This window comes from Poecilia formosa, unplaced genomic scaffold (assembly GCF_000485575.1).
Source record: "Poecilia formosa unplaced genomic scaffold, Poecilia_formosa-5.1.2 Scaffold78, whole genome shotgun sequence".
Classification (NCBI taxonomy): domain Eukaryota; kingdom Metazoa; phylum Chordata; class Actinopteri; order Cyprinodontiformes; family Poeciliidae; genus Poecilia; species Poecilia formosa.
Window position 1 is genome coordinate 1188264 of NW_006800017.1, and position 22537 is coordinate 1210800.

Below are 22537 nucleotides of genomic sequence, written 5' to 3' on the forward strand. Positions count from 1 at the left end.
TAGATAGATAGATAGATAGATAGATAGATAGATAGATAGATAGATAGATAGATAGATAGATAGATAGATAGATAGATAGATAGATAGATAGATAGAACACTGAATCCCAGCATAAACCAGCATTTAAATAAAATCCCCCAGTTGACTCATTTGCAAATGAACCACAACTTTTTAAAACCCGACCCCTGATGGACACATCCTGCAGCGACTGAACAGATGTTTTGAATATCTGCGCATGAAGACCAGGATTACGGTGGCTTTCTCTCGCAGAATTCCTGCTGTTCCTCTGTGGCTGCATATCTGCGCTTTGACGGCATGTCGCGGAATATTTGGGATGCCGGAATATTAACCGGTGGGGTGAGCATGCAAAGGAAGCCAATGTCAACAGAGCTCATGTCATTAACCCCCCCTTAACCCCATCCAGCGCACACCTGCAAAGGCCTCCGAGCAGATTGACTCCTTCCCGCCTCGCTCTTACTAGTCCTTCAATCCCTTGAAAGGAAATTTCCTATTAAGTCACAGCTTTCATTTTTCTCACTCACAGTACGTGGCACATTCTGTTCCTATTAGTCAACCTGGTTAAAGGTCTGCTGTCGGAGAAGCATCATCAACCAAGCGTGCAAAGTCCGAATCCACAATCTCCTGTGGTGCTGTAAAGACTCAGCCAATAAGCAGCGCTTTGCTTATTGATTCAAAGCCTGTTATCTTCGATTACTGGAGACATTAGACCTTACTGACTGAAATCCTGCTGTTGTCGTTTGCTGTTTCCAAACGGTCCCCCCCTCCTCCCCCGCGTCGCGTGCACATATGTCTGCAAAGCCTTTGCCCTCGAGAAGCTTAGGTGCCACTTGGGTGTCTGTTGACAGGCTTCTCTAATTAAAATTTCATCATCCCCACAGTGATACGCTCACAATGCTTCCCTGCTAAAGAAATACAGGGAGAGGAAGAGGGCCACTTGTTGTTGGGCATGGTGCAGGAACAAACCCCGCACACAGAAAGGCCTTATGTAACTCAGGGCCTTTCATTCAGTCACCTCCAAACGCCTCTTGGCCCCCTCGGTCACCTCAGAGCTCCTGGATCTCGTTCCAATGGTTCGACAACACAGGGGCTCATTGCTCACTGTTACTCTGGGTAACAAGCTGACTTTCACCCAAAGTTATGATTTAAAAGTCCACTTCGAGTGTCGATGCACTCTACAAAAAAAGCGAAGCCAAGTCCGTTTGCAGCAGGACTGGGCGTCGCAGCGGTCGGTGCAGCCGTCATCAGTAGGATCAGGGTCTGGAAGCGCCACCAGGCTCTCTTACTGTCTGTGCTGTGTTTGTAATCTAATAGTAATAGTGTTGTTTTCCTGTCCATGTTTCTGAGCATGCTATTTATAGTGTTGTTCACTGCATGCTGAAATAAATCAAGAGGACAGAAATATGCGCAATTATCCTGCTGTTTTTTTTTTTTTTTTTTTTTTTTCCACTACACAAATCCTCACCCAGAGAGAAGAGACAAAATGAATATTAGTGTGATGTAGGCTGAGAGCTTTAAACAGCCTCTGAAGGGAGGCTAACACCCATCTGTTCTGTTTCTTTGTGAGATTACTGTGCTACACTCTCGGTCTCTTATCTGTCCTAATCTAATTAACTGGAGACACTATCATAGCCGAGGATAAACGAGCAGAATGGAAGGAAGACAGTTCATCACACAGGTTTGGGTTTAGATGCTTTTTCTAGTCCAGCACATTATTTACTTGAGTCAAAAAGTGGAAGTCGTGCATTAACCATAGCTCCACAGTGATGCATTTCAAACGTTTCTTTCTTTCGTGGTTATGGTTTCCAGCTAATGAAGTTCAAAAATAAGTCATCAGGAAACCGAACTGTAAATCCAGATGTTATGTTGGGATCGTGTTACGCTCTACGCAATCATGAGGACCACTGCTGACAACGGCTGACAACCTCTGCACAAGACGCATTAGCTAAAGAGTCCGACTGTTCACAAGGCACTGTATCCAAGGTTTTACTGGAACGTTGAGCGAGAGGAAAAAGTCAGAAAGAAAAAAAAAGCTGCCCAAGAGACACATTCTGAAAAATTTAGGAGAAACTCTGGTCTTTTTTTTTTTTTTTCATTTCCTCCCAAAATTTTAAATCCAGTCCTGCCGTATAATTCTATCATGTCTTACTCCTTTCTTCTTGTGTTTTTTTTCCACCTTAGCTATGACATGGTGCATTATGGCCACTCAAACCAGCTGCGACAGGCCAAAGCGATGGGAGATTACCTCATCGTTGGAGTGCACACAGACAGTTAAGTCTTAAACAAATGTAACAGATACTTAATTTAGCATAAAACTGCATTGCTGCACTGCTGAAGCGTGAAGCCCTCGATTGTCGTGGCTGCTCAAGCGTGTTGGTCCAGAATAGAACAAACAGTTCCTCTGACTAAACCACATTGTGAGTGACAAACCCAGAGAACAATTTGGTGTTGTTTCCTTGAAAGCCATTGAAATAGTTCAGGATTTTTGAAGTGTGGTTCATCTGACTTTTAGTCACATCAGTGTTATCTCTTAAATGTGGCATATTTAACTCAATATGAAATAAATAAGCACAATAGTTACCCAGAGTTTTCATTCATGCCCATCGTGGTATTTGCAAAATTTGTCTCCCTTTGACAATTTCTTGACCTTTCTTTTAAGACTTCATCCTCTGGGTCATGGCCTTTGCTCAAACAAGGGGCATTAAGTAAGAAGGCAAATATTCTTGATGAGCTGTAAAGGTCCCGTCATTCACCTCCAACTGTTTAAACACTGGAAGTGAAGTATGTGCGACCCAGATTGCTGTTTATCTAGAAAAGTAGAAACTTATTCCACTTTTTTCACCCTTTTTTGGTACAAAATTTTGGTACTGACCACGCATCAGTTTGTACCCACCTTGGGAGTGTTTTGTACGCATTTTGACAACATAATGATTTATCATAGCAGTCTATCTGGTTTTATGAATCCAATAAATAATAAACTATCAGCAAGAGTTCTCTTGGTTTGATCAAGGTTAAATAAATCTGCCATATGTATTAGTCATCTGGGCAAGAGGGGATCAGAGATGCAATCAATACAAACAGAGTACGAAAGAAAATATAGTCATTCATCAATCGTTAGTAATACATGAATTCATGAAATTGGGTCAGTTGAGAATCAAATCGCAAAAAGAGGGAAGCATACAGGTGCAAATCAGTGAAGGAGCCAACCGACCCAGAGCCTACACAAGTAGGTCAAGAAATGAAGTAGCTGACCAAATATCAGCTTGACTAGCAACAAACTTGTGGGTTGCAACAAAGAGAAAAATGGCAAAAAGGTCTAACATTCAGCACAATGTGTATCTAAAATGTTATATACTGCACTATTCTAAGTTTAATGATCACCATGCCACATTTTGTAGCAGCAGTAAGAATAATTGTTGCTTTTCTGTTTTCAATAAAGCAGTCAGATCACGTTGCGCAATTTGGTTTAAACTCTTTGTGGAAATACCATGCATTAAATGGCGTTGTTACTTTTACTTATCGCATAATCTCTTGGCAGCCTACAGTAGGAAAAGTGCAATGTACTGTTACATTTAATGTATTAGAACATGTGTTCCATTGAGACTCATTGGTGAGATTAAAAGCACCTTTTGAAATAACCTTTAGGCGGATACTTTTCATTAAACCCATGTTTCTGTATGAATTTTTATTGGTTTGGTGTAATGTGCTAGCCTAGATGAGTTGTATTTTTCAGTAATTGTAAGCTGGAAATCATAATTAACACAAATAAAGAACTGAAAACATCTATATAATGTGTTTAATTTGGTAAATTGAGTTACTGAAATAAACGAACCTTTCAGTAATATTCTACTTTGTTGTAGTCAGCTTCTCAAAACTGAGATTTCTGCTTCCATGTTCACCTAACCCCAGACGTATTTGCTCAAGTTTTTCTTAATTTTCTTGCTTTATTATTTGAAGGTGAGATTTCAAAGCACAAGGGTCCGCCAGTCTTCACTCAGGAAGAAAGGTACAAGATGGTGCGGGCCATAAAGTGGGTGGACGAAGTGGTGGAAGGAGCCCCTTACGTCACGACCCTCGGGACGCTCGACAAGTACAGCTGCGACTTCTGTGTTCACGGAGGTACTAAACGCTCCGTTCAGATACATGTGGGACACTGCGTTAGTCCTGACTCTGTTGTTTTGTTCCAGATGATATAACACTAACTGTGGATGGAAAAGATACATATGAGGAGGTAAAGAAGTCAGGACGCTATAGGTGAGGTTTTTTTTGTTTTGTTTTTTTTCTCTGTCAAACACAGAAGAAAGTCAGGCTGGGCTTCTCTGTGTGCTTGATTAACCTGCATGTTACACTGGATTGTTACAGAGAGTGTAAGCGAACGCAGGGAGTTTCCACGACAGACCTTGTTGGCAGGATGCTTCTGATGACCAAAGCACACCACAGCAACATTGTGGGTTTTTACTGAAATTATTTTTTAACGCCCTAACATGAGCAATTTTGCCAACTTTTCTGTTTCATTTTTTATTTTCAGGACAGCTCAGACTACCAGCAGCACACAGACAACTTTGGAAAGGTTATTTATTTATTTATTTATTTATTTATTTATTTATTTATTTATTTATTTATTTATTTGCAGTGCTCACCTTCTTCCTCGACTGTTTTGTCATACAAGCAGAAAGTAGTTGGCATTTTCACCAGATGTTAGCTGATATTAAATAAAGGGCTTTGTTTTGGACCCGCTTACTAATCATTTAGTAGGCCTTGCCAGCAAATTGTGAATAGCACTTCTGTTCCTGAATGAGAAGAGTAACTAAAAGCCACAAAGCTTTTAGTCACAGGCAATTAAGGGTCTCTTGACTGGAAGAACAACGCTGGTCATTTGGCAAGTGATGAATAAATCCATTCTGAATTTGCTGCCCAGTTTTGAGCTAGTCTGTTACGTTCAATTTTACCGGTTGCTTTTATTGCTCTCCCCACTAGGGGGCAGTGATGCTGCATAGAGATTACCTCTCTGGAAAAGCAGATGCAATAAATCAGATTAAACATTTTAGTTTTAAATCAGTTAGTCTTCCCAAATGTATTTATATTTGCTAAATGCCAGAATAAAGAGAGAGGGATTCATTAGAGATTTTTCAGAACACAAAATGTAATGGTTTACTAGCACTTCTTCGATAATTGATAGAATTTTATGCACCTGTCCATCATGAAGCAAAATACACCACAACTTAATGCTGCCAACAACAACATACTTCACAGTTTGGATGTTACTCACAAGCTTTCAACCTAGTCTCATCTTAACTCAGAACATGTTTCCAAAGACTAAGAACTTTGTTTCTATGTGCATCCCTGGCTTTTTATGTTGCTTTTTGAGTGATGGCTTCTTTCTTACACTGTGAATTTCTGCTTATCTTGGTACAGGACCAATTTCAATGTGGATAATGACACAATTTTTATTCTAATCATGATGGTTTTTCTTACAGCAAATAAGCATTTGACATTTATAACTAGAGTATTACATCAGACAATAAAAATATATTCAGATATCTTATAAAAAGTATGTTTAATACTTGCTTAAAGGTTGTTCCAAATAGTACTTTTAATCTCTTAGGTAAGCCTCATTGGAATGCTTATTCTAGTTTATTGGATATGGCTGTATATCAGAAGTTTGTCTGATTTAATTCTGCTCCATTTTTGAGTACTTATTTTACTTTTTTTTTATGGTCATATGTTCAGAAGGGCCACAGTCCCTGGACAGGAGTATCTCAGTTCCTGCAGACTTCTCAGAAGATAATTCAGTTCGCTTCAGGCCAGGAGCCTCAGCCTGGAGACACCATCATCTACGTCGCAGGAGCCTTTGACCTCTTTCGTATCTTTTTATAAATTACAATCGATACTGCACATGTATCTTTTCATGCTGACTCTTTTAAGTCTCTAAAAAACACATGCGATATTTGTAAAATTACACCTCCGACAATATAGTCTGAAATAACGGCACTGAATTCATACCAAATAAAAAAAAAAAACCCACAAACACAAATCACACAACAAAAACCAAAAGAAAACAGCAATACAAAAACCTCCTTTTAACTAATTTAAAAAGGGAAATAGAATATAAGCGCAATCAAATTGATAAAAGACAATTTAAGCCCAACAGGAAAAAAAAAACAAATAAATACTGAACATAACATATCAGAATAAATATTCTCCTATATTTTGTTATGTTTTTGCTACATTTTTGCTTTGTAGCCAGTTAATATTAATTCAATGTGTTCTGAATGTGGTCACTAAAACATCAGCTGCTTTCATGGAAGCCAATGATATCCTTGATGATTCCTCTGCCAGACATTGGTCATGTGGACTTCCTGGAAGCGGTCCATAAACTTGCCGAAAAGCCGTACATCATAGTGGGACTGCACTTTGATCAGGTGAGACCTTTTCAAACCAACCTTTTGTTTTAATCTAAATGAAAATCTGGATCGGTCGTATTCCATTCGAAGATGCGCTAGCATGTCTGACACGTTCTCTTGTGTTTCAGGAGGTGAATCGTTACAAAAGAAAAAATTACCCCATCATGAATGTCCACGAGAGAACGCTCAGTGTGCTGGCTTGCAGAGTAGGCTCTTCTCCTTTGTAATCCAGTAATTTCCTCTGCATTAAATATATTCACGTATTTGTGTGGTTTTACAGTATGTTGCAGAAGTGGTGATTGGCGCACCCTTTGCCGTCACAAAAGATCTGCTGGATCATTTTAAGGCAAGTGCAAAAAAATAAAATAAAACTCACCAAATTCTTGCTGCTGGGTCATTTATTCTATAATTGTTGGGTCTTTGTGTGTTCAGGTGGATCTTGTTTGCCATGGTAAGACAGAAATCTACCCGGACAAGGATGGATCTGACCCTTACGCTGTAAGATTCAGTCACCTGACACATTTCATCATAGTCACCTGACACATTTCATCATTCAGCAGTGATGATTTATGATGTTTTTTTGTTTTTTTTTTATGATCATTGTTGCTTATTTTCCAGGAACCAAAAAGAAGAGGCTTACTACGAACTGTAGACAGTGGGAACACTCTTACTTCAGATGCAATTGTGCAAAGGATAATAAAAAACAGGTGATAACTTTATCAGAGAGAAACCCTCTTTGATGTCCTTTTTTTTAACATAGCATGTATATATAAATGTGTATACACATTTGCTTTCCAATTTTCTCATTTTAGGATTCCAAATCTAATTCACAATAGTAAGCCAAATCCATTAATAAATAGGTCTTGCACAAAATTTTGCCTTTTTTTTGTATTAGTTGTTTCATGAATTATCATTGCTAATTACAGATCATTATGAGGCTAAACTGTGACATTTAAATAATATAAATCTCCGAGAACAAATTGCACATCGTATTTTGGAGCAGAATTCCATCAAAGGGACGCACCGATTTATTCTCTCTTCTTTATTTGATTGTTTATGTTTCCTTTTGTTTAATCAGGCTTCTATTTGAGGCGAGGAACAAGAAGAAAGAAGCCAAAGAGATCGCTGTGATCCAGGCTATGAAGCGACAAGAAGAGGAAAAGACTAAAGGAAGATCCCAAGCTCTGCTGTAGACATGCACCGCCGTTTGTGGTTTTGACCCAACATTAGCAAGCTACATAAATATAAACCTCTGTATAGCAACGTCAACTCTTCGTAAGTGTTATAGCATATCTGGATAATATCAGCAGTTTTATAGTGGAAAGGTAACACACCTGCTGCTGGATCATTATCTGTTTGCGAGCAGTCAGATCAATCATAAGCTGGAACAAGGAACATGTACTGTACCTGTATCTTCAAAAGTCTAATATATATATTTGGACATTTTAAACTTTTGTAATTTTATTGCCTTTTAAGAAAAAAAAAATGTTGAAGTTATTTTTTGGCTTTTAGCACAAGAAGAGTGCAGGTTGGCGAAGTGGGACAAACATTTATTTATCTAACCAGAACTGGAAATCTTCCCTGGGCTGTTGTTGCTTTTTGCACAGCAATACTCCTAATCCTAACTAATCATCATCTGTATGTACTGTATCAACATGCATCAGGATTTTTACACTATAGCAGAAATCCGAGGACACATACCCTCGTGTTGCTGTTCAGTTAATACTCTTAAATATTTTGGACCTCATATGTTCCACACTCTGCACTGACTGCCCAAAAAAATCATGGGAAATGTTCTGTTTTAATAACAGAGTTGTTGTTTATTAATCACAAGTGCACACTGTTGAGACCTGAAGGTCTTGCCTTTTGCGTGCATTTTTAAAAAAATATTACCACTGAAATTTATGAAATGATGAACTGTCTGCTTTAGCTTTGGTTTTCATTGCATGAATGGAAATTGATGACATTGTGTTGTCCTGAAGACAAAGTAGAGTTCACACTTCTCCTAAATCACGAGGAGTCTAACACATGTGGATAGGAAATGGGGTCAAATGATATATTTTTTTTGTAGAAGCATATTTTACTCCACTCCATTAGCTGCTGTAAACATGGTAGCGTAATGTTTTAAAAGCATAATGCATATTATTGTCAAACTGAAATGTAGATAGCGTTGCCTATTATCTATATGTTATTGGTCACTCGCTAAGGACATACTGTATAATGTAAAGTTGATTGGATTTACAGTATATTATTGCTAATAAAAAATAAATTCTGAAGGATGGTTTCACTTTTTTCCATTCTTATCAATATTATATTTGTAAGAATTTGAGAATTCTTCAAATTCTCAAATTTGAGAATTTGAGAATTCTCAAATTCTATATATAGATATATAGATATATCTATATCTATATAGATATAGATATCTATATCTATCTATAGATAGATATAGATATCGATAGATAGATAGATAGATAGATAGATAGATAGATAGATAGATAGATAGATAGATAGATAGATAGATAGATAGATAGATAGATAGACACGTCTATTGATATGCTGCAAAATTGTGATGAAACAACTTTTCCAATTGGCTTGAGTTACGTAATTAATACTTTTATATAAGTAATTTTATATAAGTATTGGACCATCTCCACACTGACTCTTGATATCATCATTTTTTTCATAAATAACGATCATGAGTTGAACATTTTGCACGTGAACACAAACAAATCTGGCCAAAACAAAATTGCCCATTTTGTTTTTTAGAGACTCACCTTTTCCGGTGTAACAGGCTTTTATTTTGACAGAATGCGGTACAAGTGTGTTCCTAATTAAGCAAATTAGCACCTCCGAGTTACGCTTGCTTGATGCCAGGAGAAATAGCAACAAAACAAAGTGTTGAGAAACGAAGAGCAACAACAGAGGGATGTTTCGTTGTTTAAACATGCTTCATCTGTCGCTGAAGGTACGCAGCAAAACTCTGTTTGATAAACGACTTCAGAAAGTTTTGTTTGAAATTTGAAATCAGGAAATAATTTTCGCTCTCCCATTCACTGTTTCAGAACACCTATTTTTCTATTCAACTAAGCACTAATTAAGTCCTATTTGTCAAAATATCTGTAGATGATTATTTAATTTTTTTTGTTTGCTTTTCTCCTGGAGATTTAGCAACAACAATAACAACAACAAAAAAAAAAACTATTTTGGTTATTTCAACATCTCTGGAATTGAAATGAAGACATGTCGCTGTTTCCGTTAGGTCTGCATGGGAATGTGCCTCCAACAGGATATCTCGGAGGAAACCAAGACAGCCCAAATAAAGAGCTCCACAATCGAGCAAGACCTTTGTGATCATGCCAGGGCCGAAAGGAATGTAATCAAAATCCTCATGCTTGGTGTGTATATGCTGCATCATTTAGCAGCTCTCAAATACTTTGGTTAATTGCTGCAAAACGCTGTTTGTGTGGCAGGAGTTGCAGAGAGCGGAAAGAGCACAATAATCAGACAGATAAAGATAATACACAGCCGTGGCTTCTCCAGGCAGGAACTTCTTAGTTTCAAGGTACCAAGCATTCACACTATTATCACACATTTTTAAATGCTGGATTTTTTTTTTCTTGAATAAAGATGCAAATGAAATGGACAAATGTTTTCAAAGCCTGCAGTGTTGGATAACCTCCTAACCTCTATGAAGATTGTTCTGCAAGGAATGGGCAAGCTGCGGATAAACCTCGCAAATAATAAGAACAAGGTGAGCCACAGACATTCATTCCTCTTATGTTTGGCTTTCACTGCACCTGCTTTTTATTACACTAGAGGGCCCTCTCTGCCTATGTGAAGCATGGCGTCCTCGTCTCATGAGCGGTACTTGTATAATATTAGATTTTACGAAGAGAAAAGAAGCGTTTGCATCCAGGGTGCGTTGCAACTCTTAGTTGTATTCTAGCTTTCAGGGAGGCTTCCAAGCGTTAAAGTCTGTAATAAACAGAAATCATTAAGATTTCAGGTTTTGCTGAGCGATTTTGTTTATTTATTTTATTTTTATATACAGATGATTTATATTTCAGAAAGCTAGTATCTTATAGATTTATTGTAAATGGCATCAAGCATTTATCTCTTAGTCTTGGTGATTATGCTTTACAGCAGTTTTTCTTTTACACAATTTTTTTTTTAATTGATCTTGTATAGTATTCTTTAATTTGGTAAAGTTAATTTTGGGATTTCCATTAGCTGTAATCTAAAATCATCATAATTATCTGATGAAACTAACATCAAAACTTAACCTCTCTCTGATAGTTAGAGATTTTAATGCACTATGAAATCAAATTGATCCTTTTTTCACTCCAGGTTTGTGCTGTCTGCGGTGCATCCCAGCATTATATTATTGACCCTGACTGTACAATGTTCCCAACCCTAAACCAGATCCAGGCCCGCTGCATTCTGTCCTGCAGCCAATGCTTGGGAGACGATCAGCAGCTGCTCCCTTTTGTGGCTCAAGCCTTCTGTGCCCTTTGGGCCGACCAGGGGGTGAGGGCCGCTGCAGCCAGAGGACACGAGTACGATCTGAACGACTCCGCCCTCTAGTGAGTACATCAACCTCAGGGCGATTTATATTGCACAATCCCCTTCCCAATTATGACTGACAGTGGAAATGTCAAGGGAAATTGCCCAGTAAGGAGAGTACAGTTACAGTTTGTCTATAGAGAGCAAATGGTAAAAGCAGCACTGAGAATAACTCCCATCAGGAAATGATTTGCGTGACATTTCTGGAATAGGAAGCCTAATTAGAACCACATCAAATAAAAATAAAAAAACTGTTTGCAGATATCCAGGTGGAGGAGAATAAGGGTGGAGTACATGAAACATGCATGAGAGACTATTCTTGTGTCTAATGAAAAGACGAATAGTGGCATATGTGTGGGGTTGTGTGTAGCTTGAGGTAAAGTGAAGTGTTTATGACTTAGCTGTAAAGTTTGCATTGCTCTGAAAAGTGATAATAAAAAGTGAGGAACCAATTTTACTTATTTGAGGGATGTCTCAAGAAAGCTACAACTAGCTTTTTTTTTTTTTTTATCCCTTCTGTAGAAAATCACATCCACAGAGTAACGTCGGCATCTCCATGTTTTATCATGGAGATGGTGAGTTCTGGGCCGTGTGTAGAGTTATGTATTTGCCATGCATGGCAGTTTGTATGTATAGATATGTTGCTTTTTGGTCTCATCTGACATTAGCTTCTTGTTTTCTGTCTTTTGACCAACTCCAATTGGGACTTCAACATCTAACTACTTGCCACATTTTCATGAAAGCCTGTTTAATGAATGCACAATTAGATGTTTTCCTGCCGACACATTCTCTCACTTGAGCTGTGGACTTCTTAAGTTGAGAGACAAGTTGGCTTTAATCAAGTGCATGCCACACCTTTCAGATTTGGTTTTCACTCCTCCACACATCAAGCTTGTTTTCCTCATAAGTCTGGTGATCTTCATACTATATGGCAAAATGTGGAAAAAGTGCTGTGAATACTTGTGCAAAATACTATGTTATTTTTCCCACATTTGTTCCAAAATGTTTTTGTCTGAACAGCACTTGTTTTTCTCCGCTCTGTCATTGGATCATGCAATAATGCTCTTTCAAGAGTTGTGTAAAAGCAGAGTGGCCTCCAAAATTTCATCAACACCTACCTCTCTGCTTTGTGCTCTGTGTTCAGTATTTTCGATGAGTGCTTTTGTGCTGCATCATTATGTAAAGAATGGAATATGTTTGCAGAAAAGCAATCTGAAATGTGCACTTGTCTTGTGCACACAATATTCGGTAATAAGCTGGACACCCGAGTGGCTGGCTATATGATTAAATATTGGATTGTGATTATTTCTTTAAGTAAAAGAAGTGATTTGTCTTTTTAAATAAATGTGGACTCGGTGGGCAGAATGAACTTCTTATCTTTGAGGCAACAGGGAGGCGATCAGTCAAGATAAAATCTACTCCGGGTGGTCAGACGGAGAAAGGACGGAGGTGTGACAGCTTCATTACTGGAACTCGATAAAGTCGGTTGCTGGGGGATTATATGAGACTCGCCTGTCTCTCTTTCAGTGATCTCACCTTGCTAGACCCGCCATTGATTTCTCCCTCCAGAAATGTTGGATTAGACTGTGTCGTGACACACTTGACTTCCCCAGGCACCCAAATGTGTAAAATGACTTCTCTGATGGTGGCGTGGGCTTGAAGTGAGCGGTTAATGTTGTTAAAAGAAAATATGTAGTTACAGTGCGTTATCTGCGGTTGTAAGGTGTGTTTACGAGAAGCGTTCTAATTAAGCCCTACTATAAATGCAAGCCTCCAAGCCGTTTGGGACGTTTTAAATTGCAATCAGTTTGGAACAGGTTTAGCTTTTTCTCTGAGTCTTTGTAAAATTCAGTTAATATTATTTTATATAGTGTCAGTGTCAGAGCAAATGTCATCTTCATAGCACTTTATAGAAAGAAAAAATAAAACGGGTCCAAAGCATTCCCACTTCTATAGAAGTCGGTTCCAAAAAAAGTCTTGTTTGCAGAATAGACCACAACAAATTCAGAGAAGAAATGTCATAGCTGGCCTCAAATATATGCATTTTAACATTTTCTGATGGATTTAAATGGGACACAAAACTGCAGTCTTGATTTTTCAAGTATTTCATGGGATCTTGCAAAACTTTCTCAGAATCTCAATTTTCGCAGGATTTCGATAGTCAAGATAGCTTTTTTTGTTGTTTGAGCATTTCCAGAAAAACCTTTGTTGTCTTGTCACAAATGATATTAAGTCACATCAAGTGATTAATGACATGATTCACATAAGACACCTGGAGGCAGAGTTTCATTGAAAGGTTTCAATTTTCACTGATGCTTCCATGAGATGAAATTTCAGTTTCTAAAGCATTTTCTTTTGATGCTTAAATACATCAAAGGCAATTCTCAAAATTCAGTTCTACAGTACATTATAGGGCTTTTCCCATTTACTTGTGTTGCAATCCTTAGGTATGAAAAGAACTAATTGTCTTGTGGTTAAGTGTGAAAGTACCATCATGACTCAGGGAGGTGATTTTTTTTTTTTTTTTTTTTTTTTGCTGCTTTGGTGACTATACTGTAGCTTGGAGGACATTGCTGCAGATTGAAATTACAATTGTTACAAAAGTCCTGAAAAAATATTGGCTGACAATAATTTTCCATCTTGTTTTTAAAAACTAAATCTTCCTTTGTTTTTTGTTTCATATGCTTTTTAAAATATTTTTAAAGGCATATTTGTGAACTGATTAAGAATTGATAAATAAAAAAAAATACTAGAACCAATTACAACAAACTTGTCAATTACGTATTTATTGTCAAATGTCTTCCTTTTTTCCTGGTCATCTGCAGCTTCTTTGAAAACATAAGTCGAATCATCTCGCCAAACTACATTCCCACGGAGATGGATGTCCTGAGAGTCAGAGTGAGGACCTGTGGAATCATTGAGACACAGTTTCAAGTAGATGAAACAATCTTTAGGTAAGACTTTGAAATAAATACTAAATATAAAAAAGCTTTAACCTGAAGGCGAGTGGATTTTTAAATCAATCTTCTAAATTTACATTGAGTCAAGCAATCCTGACTCTAAAATGGGGGGTTAATAATCTTGAATAAGAGAATTTGGAAATTATAAGTTGCATTATTAATCAAACAAGAACTTTAAATTATGTAAATACAGTAGTGGAAGTGTAAGAGGGAAGTGTGGCAAACCTAAAAACTTGTTTACCGCAGCACTTTAAACATTAACTAAGCAGTTTCAGCAAGGGACATTTAACTTTTTTACGAGGGGAGATGGCAACAGAATGTTAACTGCAACACTGTTTTACAAAAAAAGTGATTCACCAAACAAAACTGTCTGAATCGCAGAATAACCAAATATGTTGGGGTTTTTTTATCTTAAAGATGACTACTAAGCAGATGTTCAAAAGAGTCTGCCAACTGAAGAAATACCTGACCAAACGATCCGACTTAAAATGTCCAAAGGAATCAGTTAAACAGACAACTTAATCTATACCCACAATAATGAAAATTATAAATAAATAAAAAATAAACTTCCAGCTGTCTCTTATTGAGTTATTGAACCTCTGAAGACTCTCAGACTCCCCTTCAAGACATTTCAACAAACAGAAGAAGCTTTCAGTGGTGAACTGAATGAAGGAAACTTCCTGGGGGTGAATTGGACATTAAATATTGATGGCCTTAAACTTTCTAATTAGCCACAAAAAATCAAATATAAAGTGTATCAGTAGACCACTGAAACTTTTCTTTTCAGATACCTTTTACAATGCTCTTTATCTACTTTCTTGGATAACATTATTTGTTTCTGTGGGCTGCAGGTTAGAATCATACAGAACTTGTGTGTGTATAGTTGAAAATGTAATTTGAGAAAAAAAAGAATAAACAGTAAGAACTCTTGCTGTAAACTTGATGAGGCTAGTTTATGGATCTAACTCTCTCTTTCTAATTTTTCTAATATATCTGGACCAAAACATTTTTTTTCAGTTAAAACAGTCAAAAACTCAAAAGCCTAATGTTGGCCTTGCTCTCATTTTGGTATGAAAATACTGTTGCACCTTTTGCTCATTTTGTTGAATTAATAATAAATCAAGCGAAGTTTGTCATAAAATGACAGGATCTCATGTTTTAAATTGGTAACTCAGGAAAGCTGCAGTGATTATTCTTTTCTCCATCACTTCAGCTACTGCCGTCAGTTCAGTTAACACTTATCCTCCTCCAGCTTGGTACAACTGACTCAGAAGATAAATGCCTCGTTGCTGGTGACATGCGGCAATCTTGCACCTGGAGACTCTTTGGTCCAAATTGAAACTCATTACCCATGTCACCCAGACCCTAAGGTTCACCGGGTGCCACTCTGTTGAAACGAATGTCTTCAGTTTTTTGAATAGTAGTGACTTTTTATTGCTTTAATACTTGATCACAACTAAAACTACTTTGTAAAAAAATACTTTTATTTTTTCTTTCTTGTGCACATTAGCTGTATATGCTTTGATGATGTCTGGAAAGTTTTCATGTAATTTTCAATCTTTTTTTTTTTTTTTTAATGTTATTTCTTGTCTGTTGGCAGATTGTATGACATTGGTGGCCAACGCAGTGAAAGGAGAAAGTGGCTGAGCTGCTTTGATTCTATTCATGCCTTACTGTTTGTTGTGGCTCTCAGCAGCTATGATCAGATGTTGTTTAAGGATCCATCAATGGTATGTCATTAAACTATATTAACATTTGATAATTATATGGATTTTTTTTAAACCTTTTTTTCTTAGCTTTATCTGCCAGACCTTATTTTCTTTTCTTAGAACGGACTTCAGGAAAGCCTTGAGTTTTTTTCATCAATCTGCACAAACACAGTCTTCAAGAAAACTTCCCTGGTAAGTTTTTCTTTGTGAAATCTGAAGAGTGTGATAGATTTAAATTTAACCCTCTACATTCTGATGCAGCTAAATGAAATCCAGAGTGAACAACTGTATCAGAAGTCACCTGAAGGGCAGTTTATTCTTCTGCAATGTTATAACACATATTCTTTGTGAATACCTCAGAAGTTTAATGGAGAATTATGAAGACTCAAGAACACATCCGACAAGGATAAAGTTAAAAGGTTTAACACACCGTTGCATTTAAAGTTATTGCCTTTTAAGTCTTTAATTGTGCACTGTACAATCTATTGTGTAAGACACAGCTACTTTCTCTAGTTTTGCTAACCTACCAAAACTAGATTCCACTAAAATGACTAAGCATGTAGAGTAGTAACCAAGAAGCAACCAAGACTCTGAAGCAGCTGCAGATATCACTTTCTCAAGTGGGAGTTGAGATTACGTTGATTAGTCATGTACGCCACATATCTAGCCTTCATTACATGCAGTTTTCCAGTTTTCCACAAACTATATGTAGGTCACTGCAAGCGCGTGGGAGAAAGGGCTCTGATCAGACGAGACCAAAAAGAAACCTTTGATGAAACATGAAAAGTTTTATTCGTGGCAGAAAATGAACACCGCAAAGCAACTTGAACATGCCATCCACACTGCAAAAAAATGGAGTTGGCAGCATCATGGTGTGGCAACATGCATAGAGCATGATCAGAGTTGATGGGAAATGTTGAAGAAGAAAGGCTTTTGCAGGCTGCATGGAACTTGGTGCTGGGATGTTGGTTCAACTTCTAGCAAAATAACCTGATAATAAGACCCTTTATTTTATTGTGTGTTGAGCCAGGGGAACACCTTACCATTCAGGAGTTGAGATTACACTTGGTAATCAAAGCATAATACAGGTGAAAGTGGCTCAAAGTCGAGATCTAAATCCAATAAACAATCTGTGAAAATTGCTGATCAGACGCACAATTAATCCAGTTCGATTTAGCTTGAGCTGTTTTGCAAGGAATGCATGAAAACATCAGTCTGTAGATGTGCAGAACTGCTTCATAGCCCAAAAAATTGGCAGGAGATGCAAAGATTGATGGAAAAAGGTGGTTTTGCAAATGCTTGCCAGGGGATTTTAAGCAAATGTATGCTACATTTTTCAGATTACCATTTGTAAAATATCTTAAAACAACATATCTATTTATTTTTACTTTGCATTAATTTTCTACTTTGTCTGTCAAAATCTCCATAAAAAAAATGAAGTATAAATGGGAAACAATGATTTGTACCCTTACCTTTTTGAACCTCTTGCTATTCTCTCTTCTCATGCTGTTCTAAATATGACGGCAGGATAGATGCACTCATGGGCTTTTTAAGAAATCTTACACGCTATGTAAATGGCGCCCACAAAGCTTTGATTGCATCTGATGAGCATAATTGGCATACAAATTCTAGTTTGCCGTCACCACATTTAACAGCTGCTGTGGTTGTTTTCTGCTGACATACTGACAATGTGTTGCTTTGGTTATGAATAGAAATTGTTTGTTTCTGCAGTTCATCTTGAGATATATGGGGTAGAGTTTTGCCTTTTTAGCGTGGTCCTTTGTTTTTGTCTCTAGTGTGGGGGAAAAAGTCAGATAAGGTCGTTGGAAATAACAGAACTGTGGTGTGACTGGAGATTACTTGATATTTTATCTGCTATTTAAACAGGAACATTAATTTTATTGGGTTTGATGATCAAACAAGGCTTCTCTAAGGTAGTTTTAAAAATTATGATTAACCACACACACCAATTTTTCTTCTCAGTTATCCAACATATGCATAATTTCAAGACCTTATTAATTCACTGATAAACTAACGCAAACTCCACCACTTGGAGACCAAGTTTTCATCCATGTTTTTAGTGTTGGATCTGATTTTGCAGTGCTGTTGACTTGTGAAGTTGCAAATGATTGAATCCTCTTTGGTGCTTGTTTGCTCAATTGCCAATTTGTGCCTTTGTTGTTTGGCCATTCTGTTCATGACTTGTGGTATGAAAAGTTCGCCATTACAATAAAATGTTTAGTACCCAGCATGAATCAGCTCTGGGAATGTTTCATATCTACTTTTACAACTGAAGTAAATTAATTTCCTATCTGCTCATAACGCCCTTAAATAATACAAACCAGTAAGACGTTTCTTGGTTCTGATTGGAACGGTCATAATCTTTTGGACCGACGGGTTAATTGGAAATGGTGTCCAGTCCAGGTTTATTTCTACAACATATGTACAACAATAGGCAACTAAAGTACTGCACTTAGTAATCCTCAGTAAAAAAAAATGGTAAAATGAGTTAGAAAATTTCTGAAGAAATTTAAACGGGGCCTTCCAAAGTGTGCCCGTACATTGGAACCCAGAGTTCTGATGCTAAATATTAGCATCAATGATAAAGTAAGCTACAATGTACTCAATAGCATGTTGAATAACAAGGACTTACTCCATTCAGTATTTTAAAATTAGTGTATGAGCTAAAATTAGCCAAAATGCTAATGTTAGCCTAAATGCTGCCAGTGGCATGTGGGGTATAACTAGTACGTTGACTTGCATTGACTTCTTCCATTCAGTGTGCTAATAAATAATAAACATGGCTAATAAATAAACAAAATGGGTAAAAAGCTTATTTTAGGGAAAAGGATACTGCTAATGTGGGCAGTAGCTACATTAGCAATGTTTGTGCGAATGCCAATGCACTGCCTTCTGATTCTTACCTTTGCAAAAGTTAAAATCAGTTGTTTACTACATGGCACTTGTTTACCAGAAAAATGCACGTGTCTCTTAGCAACACAGTGACAACAAATATTGTTATTGTTCAAAAAACAGAAGATTTCTTCTTCTCTTTTAAAGTACAACTTATCTTCTACTAAACTACAGTTGTGTTGAAATATGCAGAAAGGTGAAAATGTGTTTTTTTTTTTTGTTTTTTTTTGGTCATTGATGGTGAATATATACTGCTCAAAAAAATAAAGGGAACATTTCACTTTAATTTTGTGTGTGGCTCCAAATCCAGGCCTCCATTGGTTAATAAATTTGATTTCCATTGATAATTTTTGTGTGATTTTTTTTTTTTTTGTCAGCACATTCAACTTTGTACAGAACAAAGTATTCAATGAGAATATTTCATTCATTCAGATCTAGGATGTGTTATTTGAGTGTTCCCTTTCTTTTTTTGAGCAGTGTATTATAAAACAGACATTCCACATAACAATAAAGATCTGATTTATACTTCGTGGCAGTTCGTTACCAGAAATAAATGTTCATTTCTTGACACCAAATTAATTGTTTATAAAACATAAGCTCTTTTGAAATACTGTTTATCTGCTTAGAAATAGGAAATTTACAGTTGGTAAATTTTGCAAAAAAAATCAGATGTTTACTTCATATACTTGGTTACCAGAAAATACGCTCATCTCTTAGCAACACAGTAACAACAAATATTATTGTTCAAAAAAACTGGAGATTTTTTTTTTTTGCACTTTTGAAATACTACTTATTACTTGACTACAGTTGTGCAGTTGGTGAATTTTTCAGTAAAGTTAAAATGCTTTTTTCTTGTCATTGTTGAATACATTATAAAACAGACATTAAACACAATAGTAAAAATCTGATTTATACTTCGTGGCAGATCGTTACTAGAGAAAAATGGCGTTACCTCAATAAAAGCCTATATTTGCTCAGTGAAACAATTGGACTTAGTTTAAAGGTGCAGAAAGTGTTCAGAAAATATTATACAAATATGTAAGATTTTAGCATTTTTATGATTACCTGCTTGTATTTCTGAAATTGCTTAACTAATAAGGAAAGTAAACTTTTTAATGGTTCAAGTTGTAGCAGGATATGATTTGTTTGAGATCAAAATTGGGAGCAATTTGGTGAAAGGCCCATTTCTCTGTAAGTGGTTAAAAAATAACCCTGTACGAAATTTGTAAACACACATCTCTGCATTAAAATCAATTTTAAACATTTTGTTGTGAAGGCTACTCTTACAGATTTTTTTTTGTTTTTTTTTTTTTTGTTGATAAATTATCCCTGTCAGTTTATTTAGGGAAATGTAATAGCATAAAAAATATATAAAATTTAAGTATGGTATTTTTGACAAAGATACCATAGTTAGCAACTACTGTTTATTTCAACCTGTTTTAGGGATTGGACTTGGTTCTACTCCGTTCTCCTGAGCTGTTACTCGGCACTCTTGCAGCATATTTGTTTTGAGAAAGTGAGATTACAGTAAACAGCCCTAAAGGCTCCACAACAAACAGATTAATGTCGACTGGCCATTTCATTCTCAAAAACTCACTTTACAGTTTGTCCACAGACTTTGGTACTGATTCGTCTTTCTAGCACAACCCATGCTTTGAATCGTGACTCAAGAAGCTATAAAGTCACAAATACAAATGGAAGTGATGGAAAGTAAAGAAGTCAATTTCTATTCTGACCCATTTCAGTTTTTTGCTATGAAGTTATGACTGAAAACATCCATTTACATATTTGGGTCTTTCTACTGCTCTTTTTTGTTCTCTATATGTCTTATAGATTTTGTTTCTGAACAAAACTGACCTTTTCCGGAGGAAGATCCTGCACTCTGGGAGACACTTGAGATTTTACCTTTCGTGCTATGAAGGTACAGTAGAGGGAACAATCCAGATCATTTATATTTTCTCTGAATGTCTTATTCTAAAGCCATTTTTAGCATCTCATCTGATTTTACTGTGTTTCAAATTGATCATATTAGCTTCCATTTAAAAAACAAGTGACGCATTGAAAGCAGATTACAAGCAGAACACTAGTTTCTTCACAGTCCTGCTTTGGCCATGTCTGTTACTGAACAATGAAAGGTGTGAGAGAGTTGAATGATCCAACATTTGAAAGTTGCTTATAAATTCAGCTCTTTGGATTCTTGCAACATCACCTCTGCTGGCGTGGTAAACAGAAATCTTTGTGCATACAGATTGAAATACATTGTTCATTTTATTTATTCGGTCTGGGTCATGGTGGTGCATCATTCCAGACTCATTGCCAGGGGTTCTGTGTGTCGGCATTATGTTTCATGTATTTGGATTTTGATGAAAAATATGTCAGCCAATGTCTTGTTGCATCTATTTTTCAGAAAGTGAATAAGCTGTTTGAGTTGAGACAAACTTATTTTGCTTGTCTAGGAGCAGACTGTGACGTGGAGGCTGCAGCCCACCATGTAGCTGCCGTGTTCTCGGCCTGTAACATGGCCTCGAGCAGACCTGTTTACCACCACTTCAGCACAGCCATCGACTCTGAAGTCATGAAGGAGGTCTTCCACATGGTCATTGATCAGATCATCAAGGAGAACCTATCAGCTGTCCAGCTGTTGTAGGTCTCCTCTACACTCTGTTTAGATGACGATTAGAGTGATTTTATATTTTATTTTAATGCTTTTAAAACAAAAGGCCATGTGACTGGCTAAGACAATTGTATATATGGTGCTGTTTTATTTCTAAATTATTTTAAATAAAGTTTTAGTCTCGATCATCTCGTATGTTCCTTTAATATCCATGCAAATTTTCTAGAAAAATAAACAATTATTGAGTTACCAAAGTGTCTTGGCTTCAATTAATGTTATTGAAACATTTAACTGTACACACTGCAGTTTTCTGTTGGTCATCCAGTCATATTTTAAATTTGCAAATTTACTTTAATTTCAGGTAGTCTAAATTCTCTTTGTGTGTGTGTGTGGATCTTTGGGGAGTTTTCTCTCATAGAAAAGCCCAAAGCAGTGCCTATCTGGGCAGTGGAGGGAAAATTAGTCGGTTCACTTTACCAAAGACATTTTGATCTGTAGCAAAAAGAATAAAAGCCAGTGTCCAAATGTACATGAACATTAAAATGTCAAAACTGCAGCTTGGTATTAATATTTTTTTTGCAAATCAAATCCAGAGCAACCTATTGCCTTCCTTGAAATGGTTTGTGTAAGTTAATCACAGTGTGGCAGAAAATGAACACTGTACTTCATCCTGAACACACAGCAAAACACTACAGTATCTATAGGCATCCTGGGTTAACATGGGCTATAGATGCCATCTTTAGGTATTTCTTTAAGATTGAGTTTGCCACAGTTGATGGGGAGATGAATGAAGCTTAATGCAAAGTAATCCTCCAGGAAAACCTGTTTAAAGCTGCATACTATTTAAGAGTCAACTTAACCATACAGCCGGAGTTTAATGGAGTGATTTTGATCAAAGGATATTCATTTAATAAAATACCCCTGACAAAACCTACATCTGCAAAAACTGAAATCTTAAGATAAAATATCTCAAGTTGATTTGAACTTGAGTGCTTTAAATTGCCCTGTTGCTGAAAATGTGCTATATAAATAAAATTACCTTACCTTTTTCCTTTTTTTTATAAGATATTTTTTCTTAGTATAAGTTGTTTCTATTAGAAACTTCTTTTAAGTGTTTTTTTCCCCTTAAATATCTCAATAAGATCTTAAAGCTGGATACTGAGACATTTTTACTTGTTACAAGTAAATGTATTCTTGAAACTAGAATATTAGTATTTACAAAGCAGTGTAACATTTTTAAAGTAAAAATTTCTTATTTCAAGAAAAAGAGACTTCATGACTTCAATCTCTAATAAAACAGAAAATTTAAATTTTTAATGACGCAATGTAAAACAAAACAATTTTACATTTGGCAGA

At 36.5% G+C, this 22537-nt stretch overlaps 2 protein-coding genes across 2 annotated transcripts in view; both read left to right on the forward strand.

Moving 5' to 3' along the window:
• Positions 1-8699, forward strand: part of LOC103140972 (ethanolamine-phosphate cytidylyltransferase-like) — an 11826-nt gene extending 3127 nt beyond the window's left edge. The window contains exons 2-13 of the mRNA XM_007556354.2: positions 2200-2288; positions 3976-4137; positions 4206-4272; positions 4381-4465; positions 4547-4588; positions 5749-5881; positions 6358-6440; positions 6551-6628; positions 6703-6768; positions 6855-6920; positions 7041-7129; positions 7501-8699. Of these exons, the coding sequence (XP_007556416.1) occupies positions 2200-2288; positions 3976-4137; positions 4206-4272; positions 4381-4465; positions 4547-4588; positions 5749-5881; positions 6358-6440; positions 6551-6628; positions 6703-6768; positions 6855-6920; positions 7041-7129; positions 7501-7615 (1075 nt within the window). The 3' untranslated portion in view covers positions 7616-8699. The remainder of the gene's footprint in view (positions 1-2199; positions 2289-3975; positions 4138-4205; positions 4273-4380; positions 4466-4546; positions 4589-5748; positions 5882-6357; positions 6441-6550; positions 6629-6702; positions 6769-6854; positions 6921-7040; positions 7130-7500) is intronic.
• A 529-nt stretch (positions 8700-9228) lies between these two features.
• LOC103140974 (guanine nucleotide-binding protein G(o) subunit alpha-like) lies at positions 9229-21430 on the forward strand. Its single transcript, XM_007556355.2, has 10 exons — positions 9229-9387; positions 9682-9817; positions 9893-9984; positions 10081-10173; positions 10845-11005; positions 13811-13939; positions 15546-15675; positions 15775-15846; positions 20401-20488; positions 21024-21430. Exons 1-10 carry the CDS (start codon positions 9349-9351, stop codon positions 21212-21214), a joined length of 1131 nt encoding a protein of 376 aa, XP_007556417.1. The 5' UTR covers positions 9229-9348; the 3' UTR covers positions 21215-21430.
• The last annotated feature ends 1107 nt before the right edge of the window (positions 21431-22537 follow it).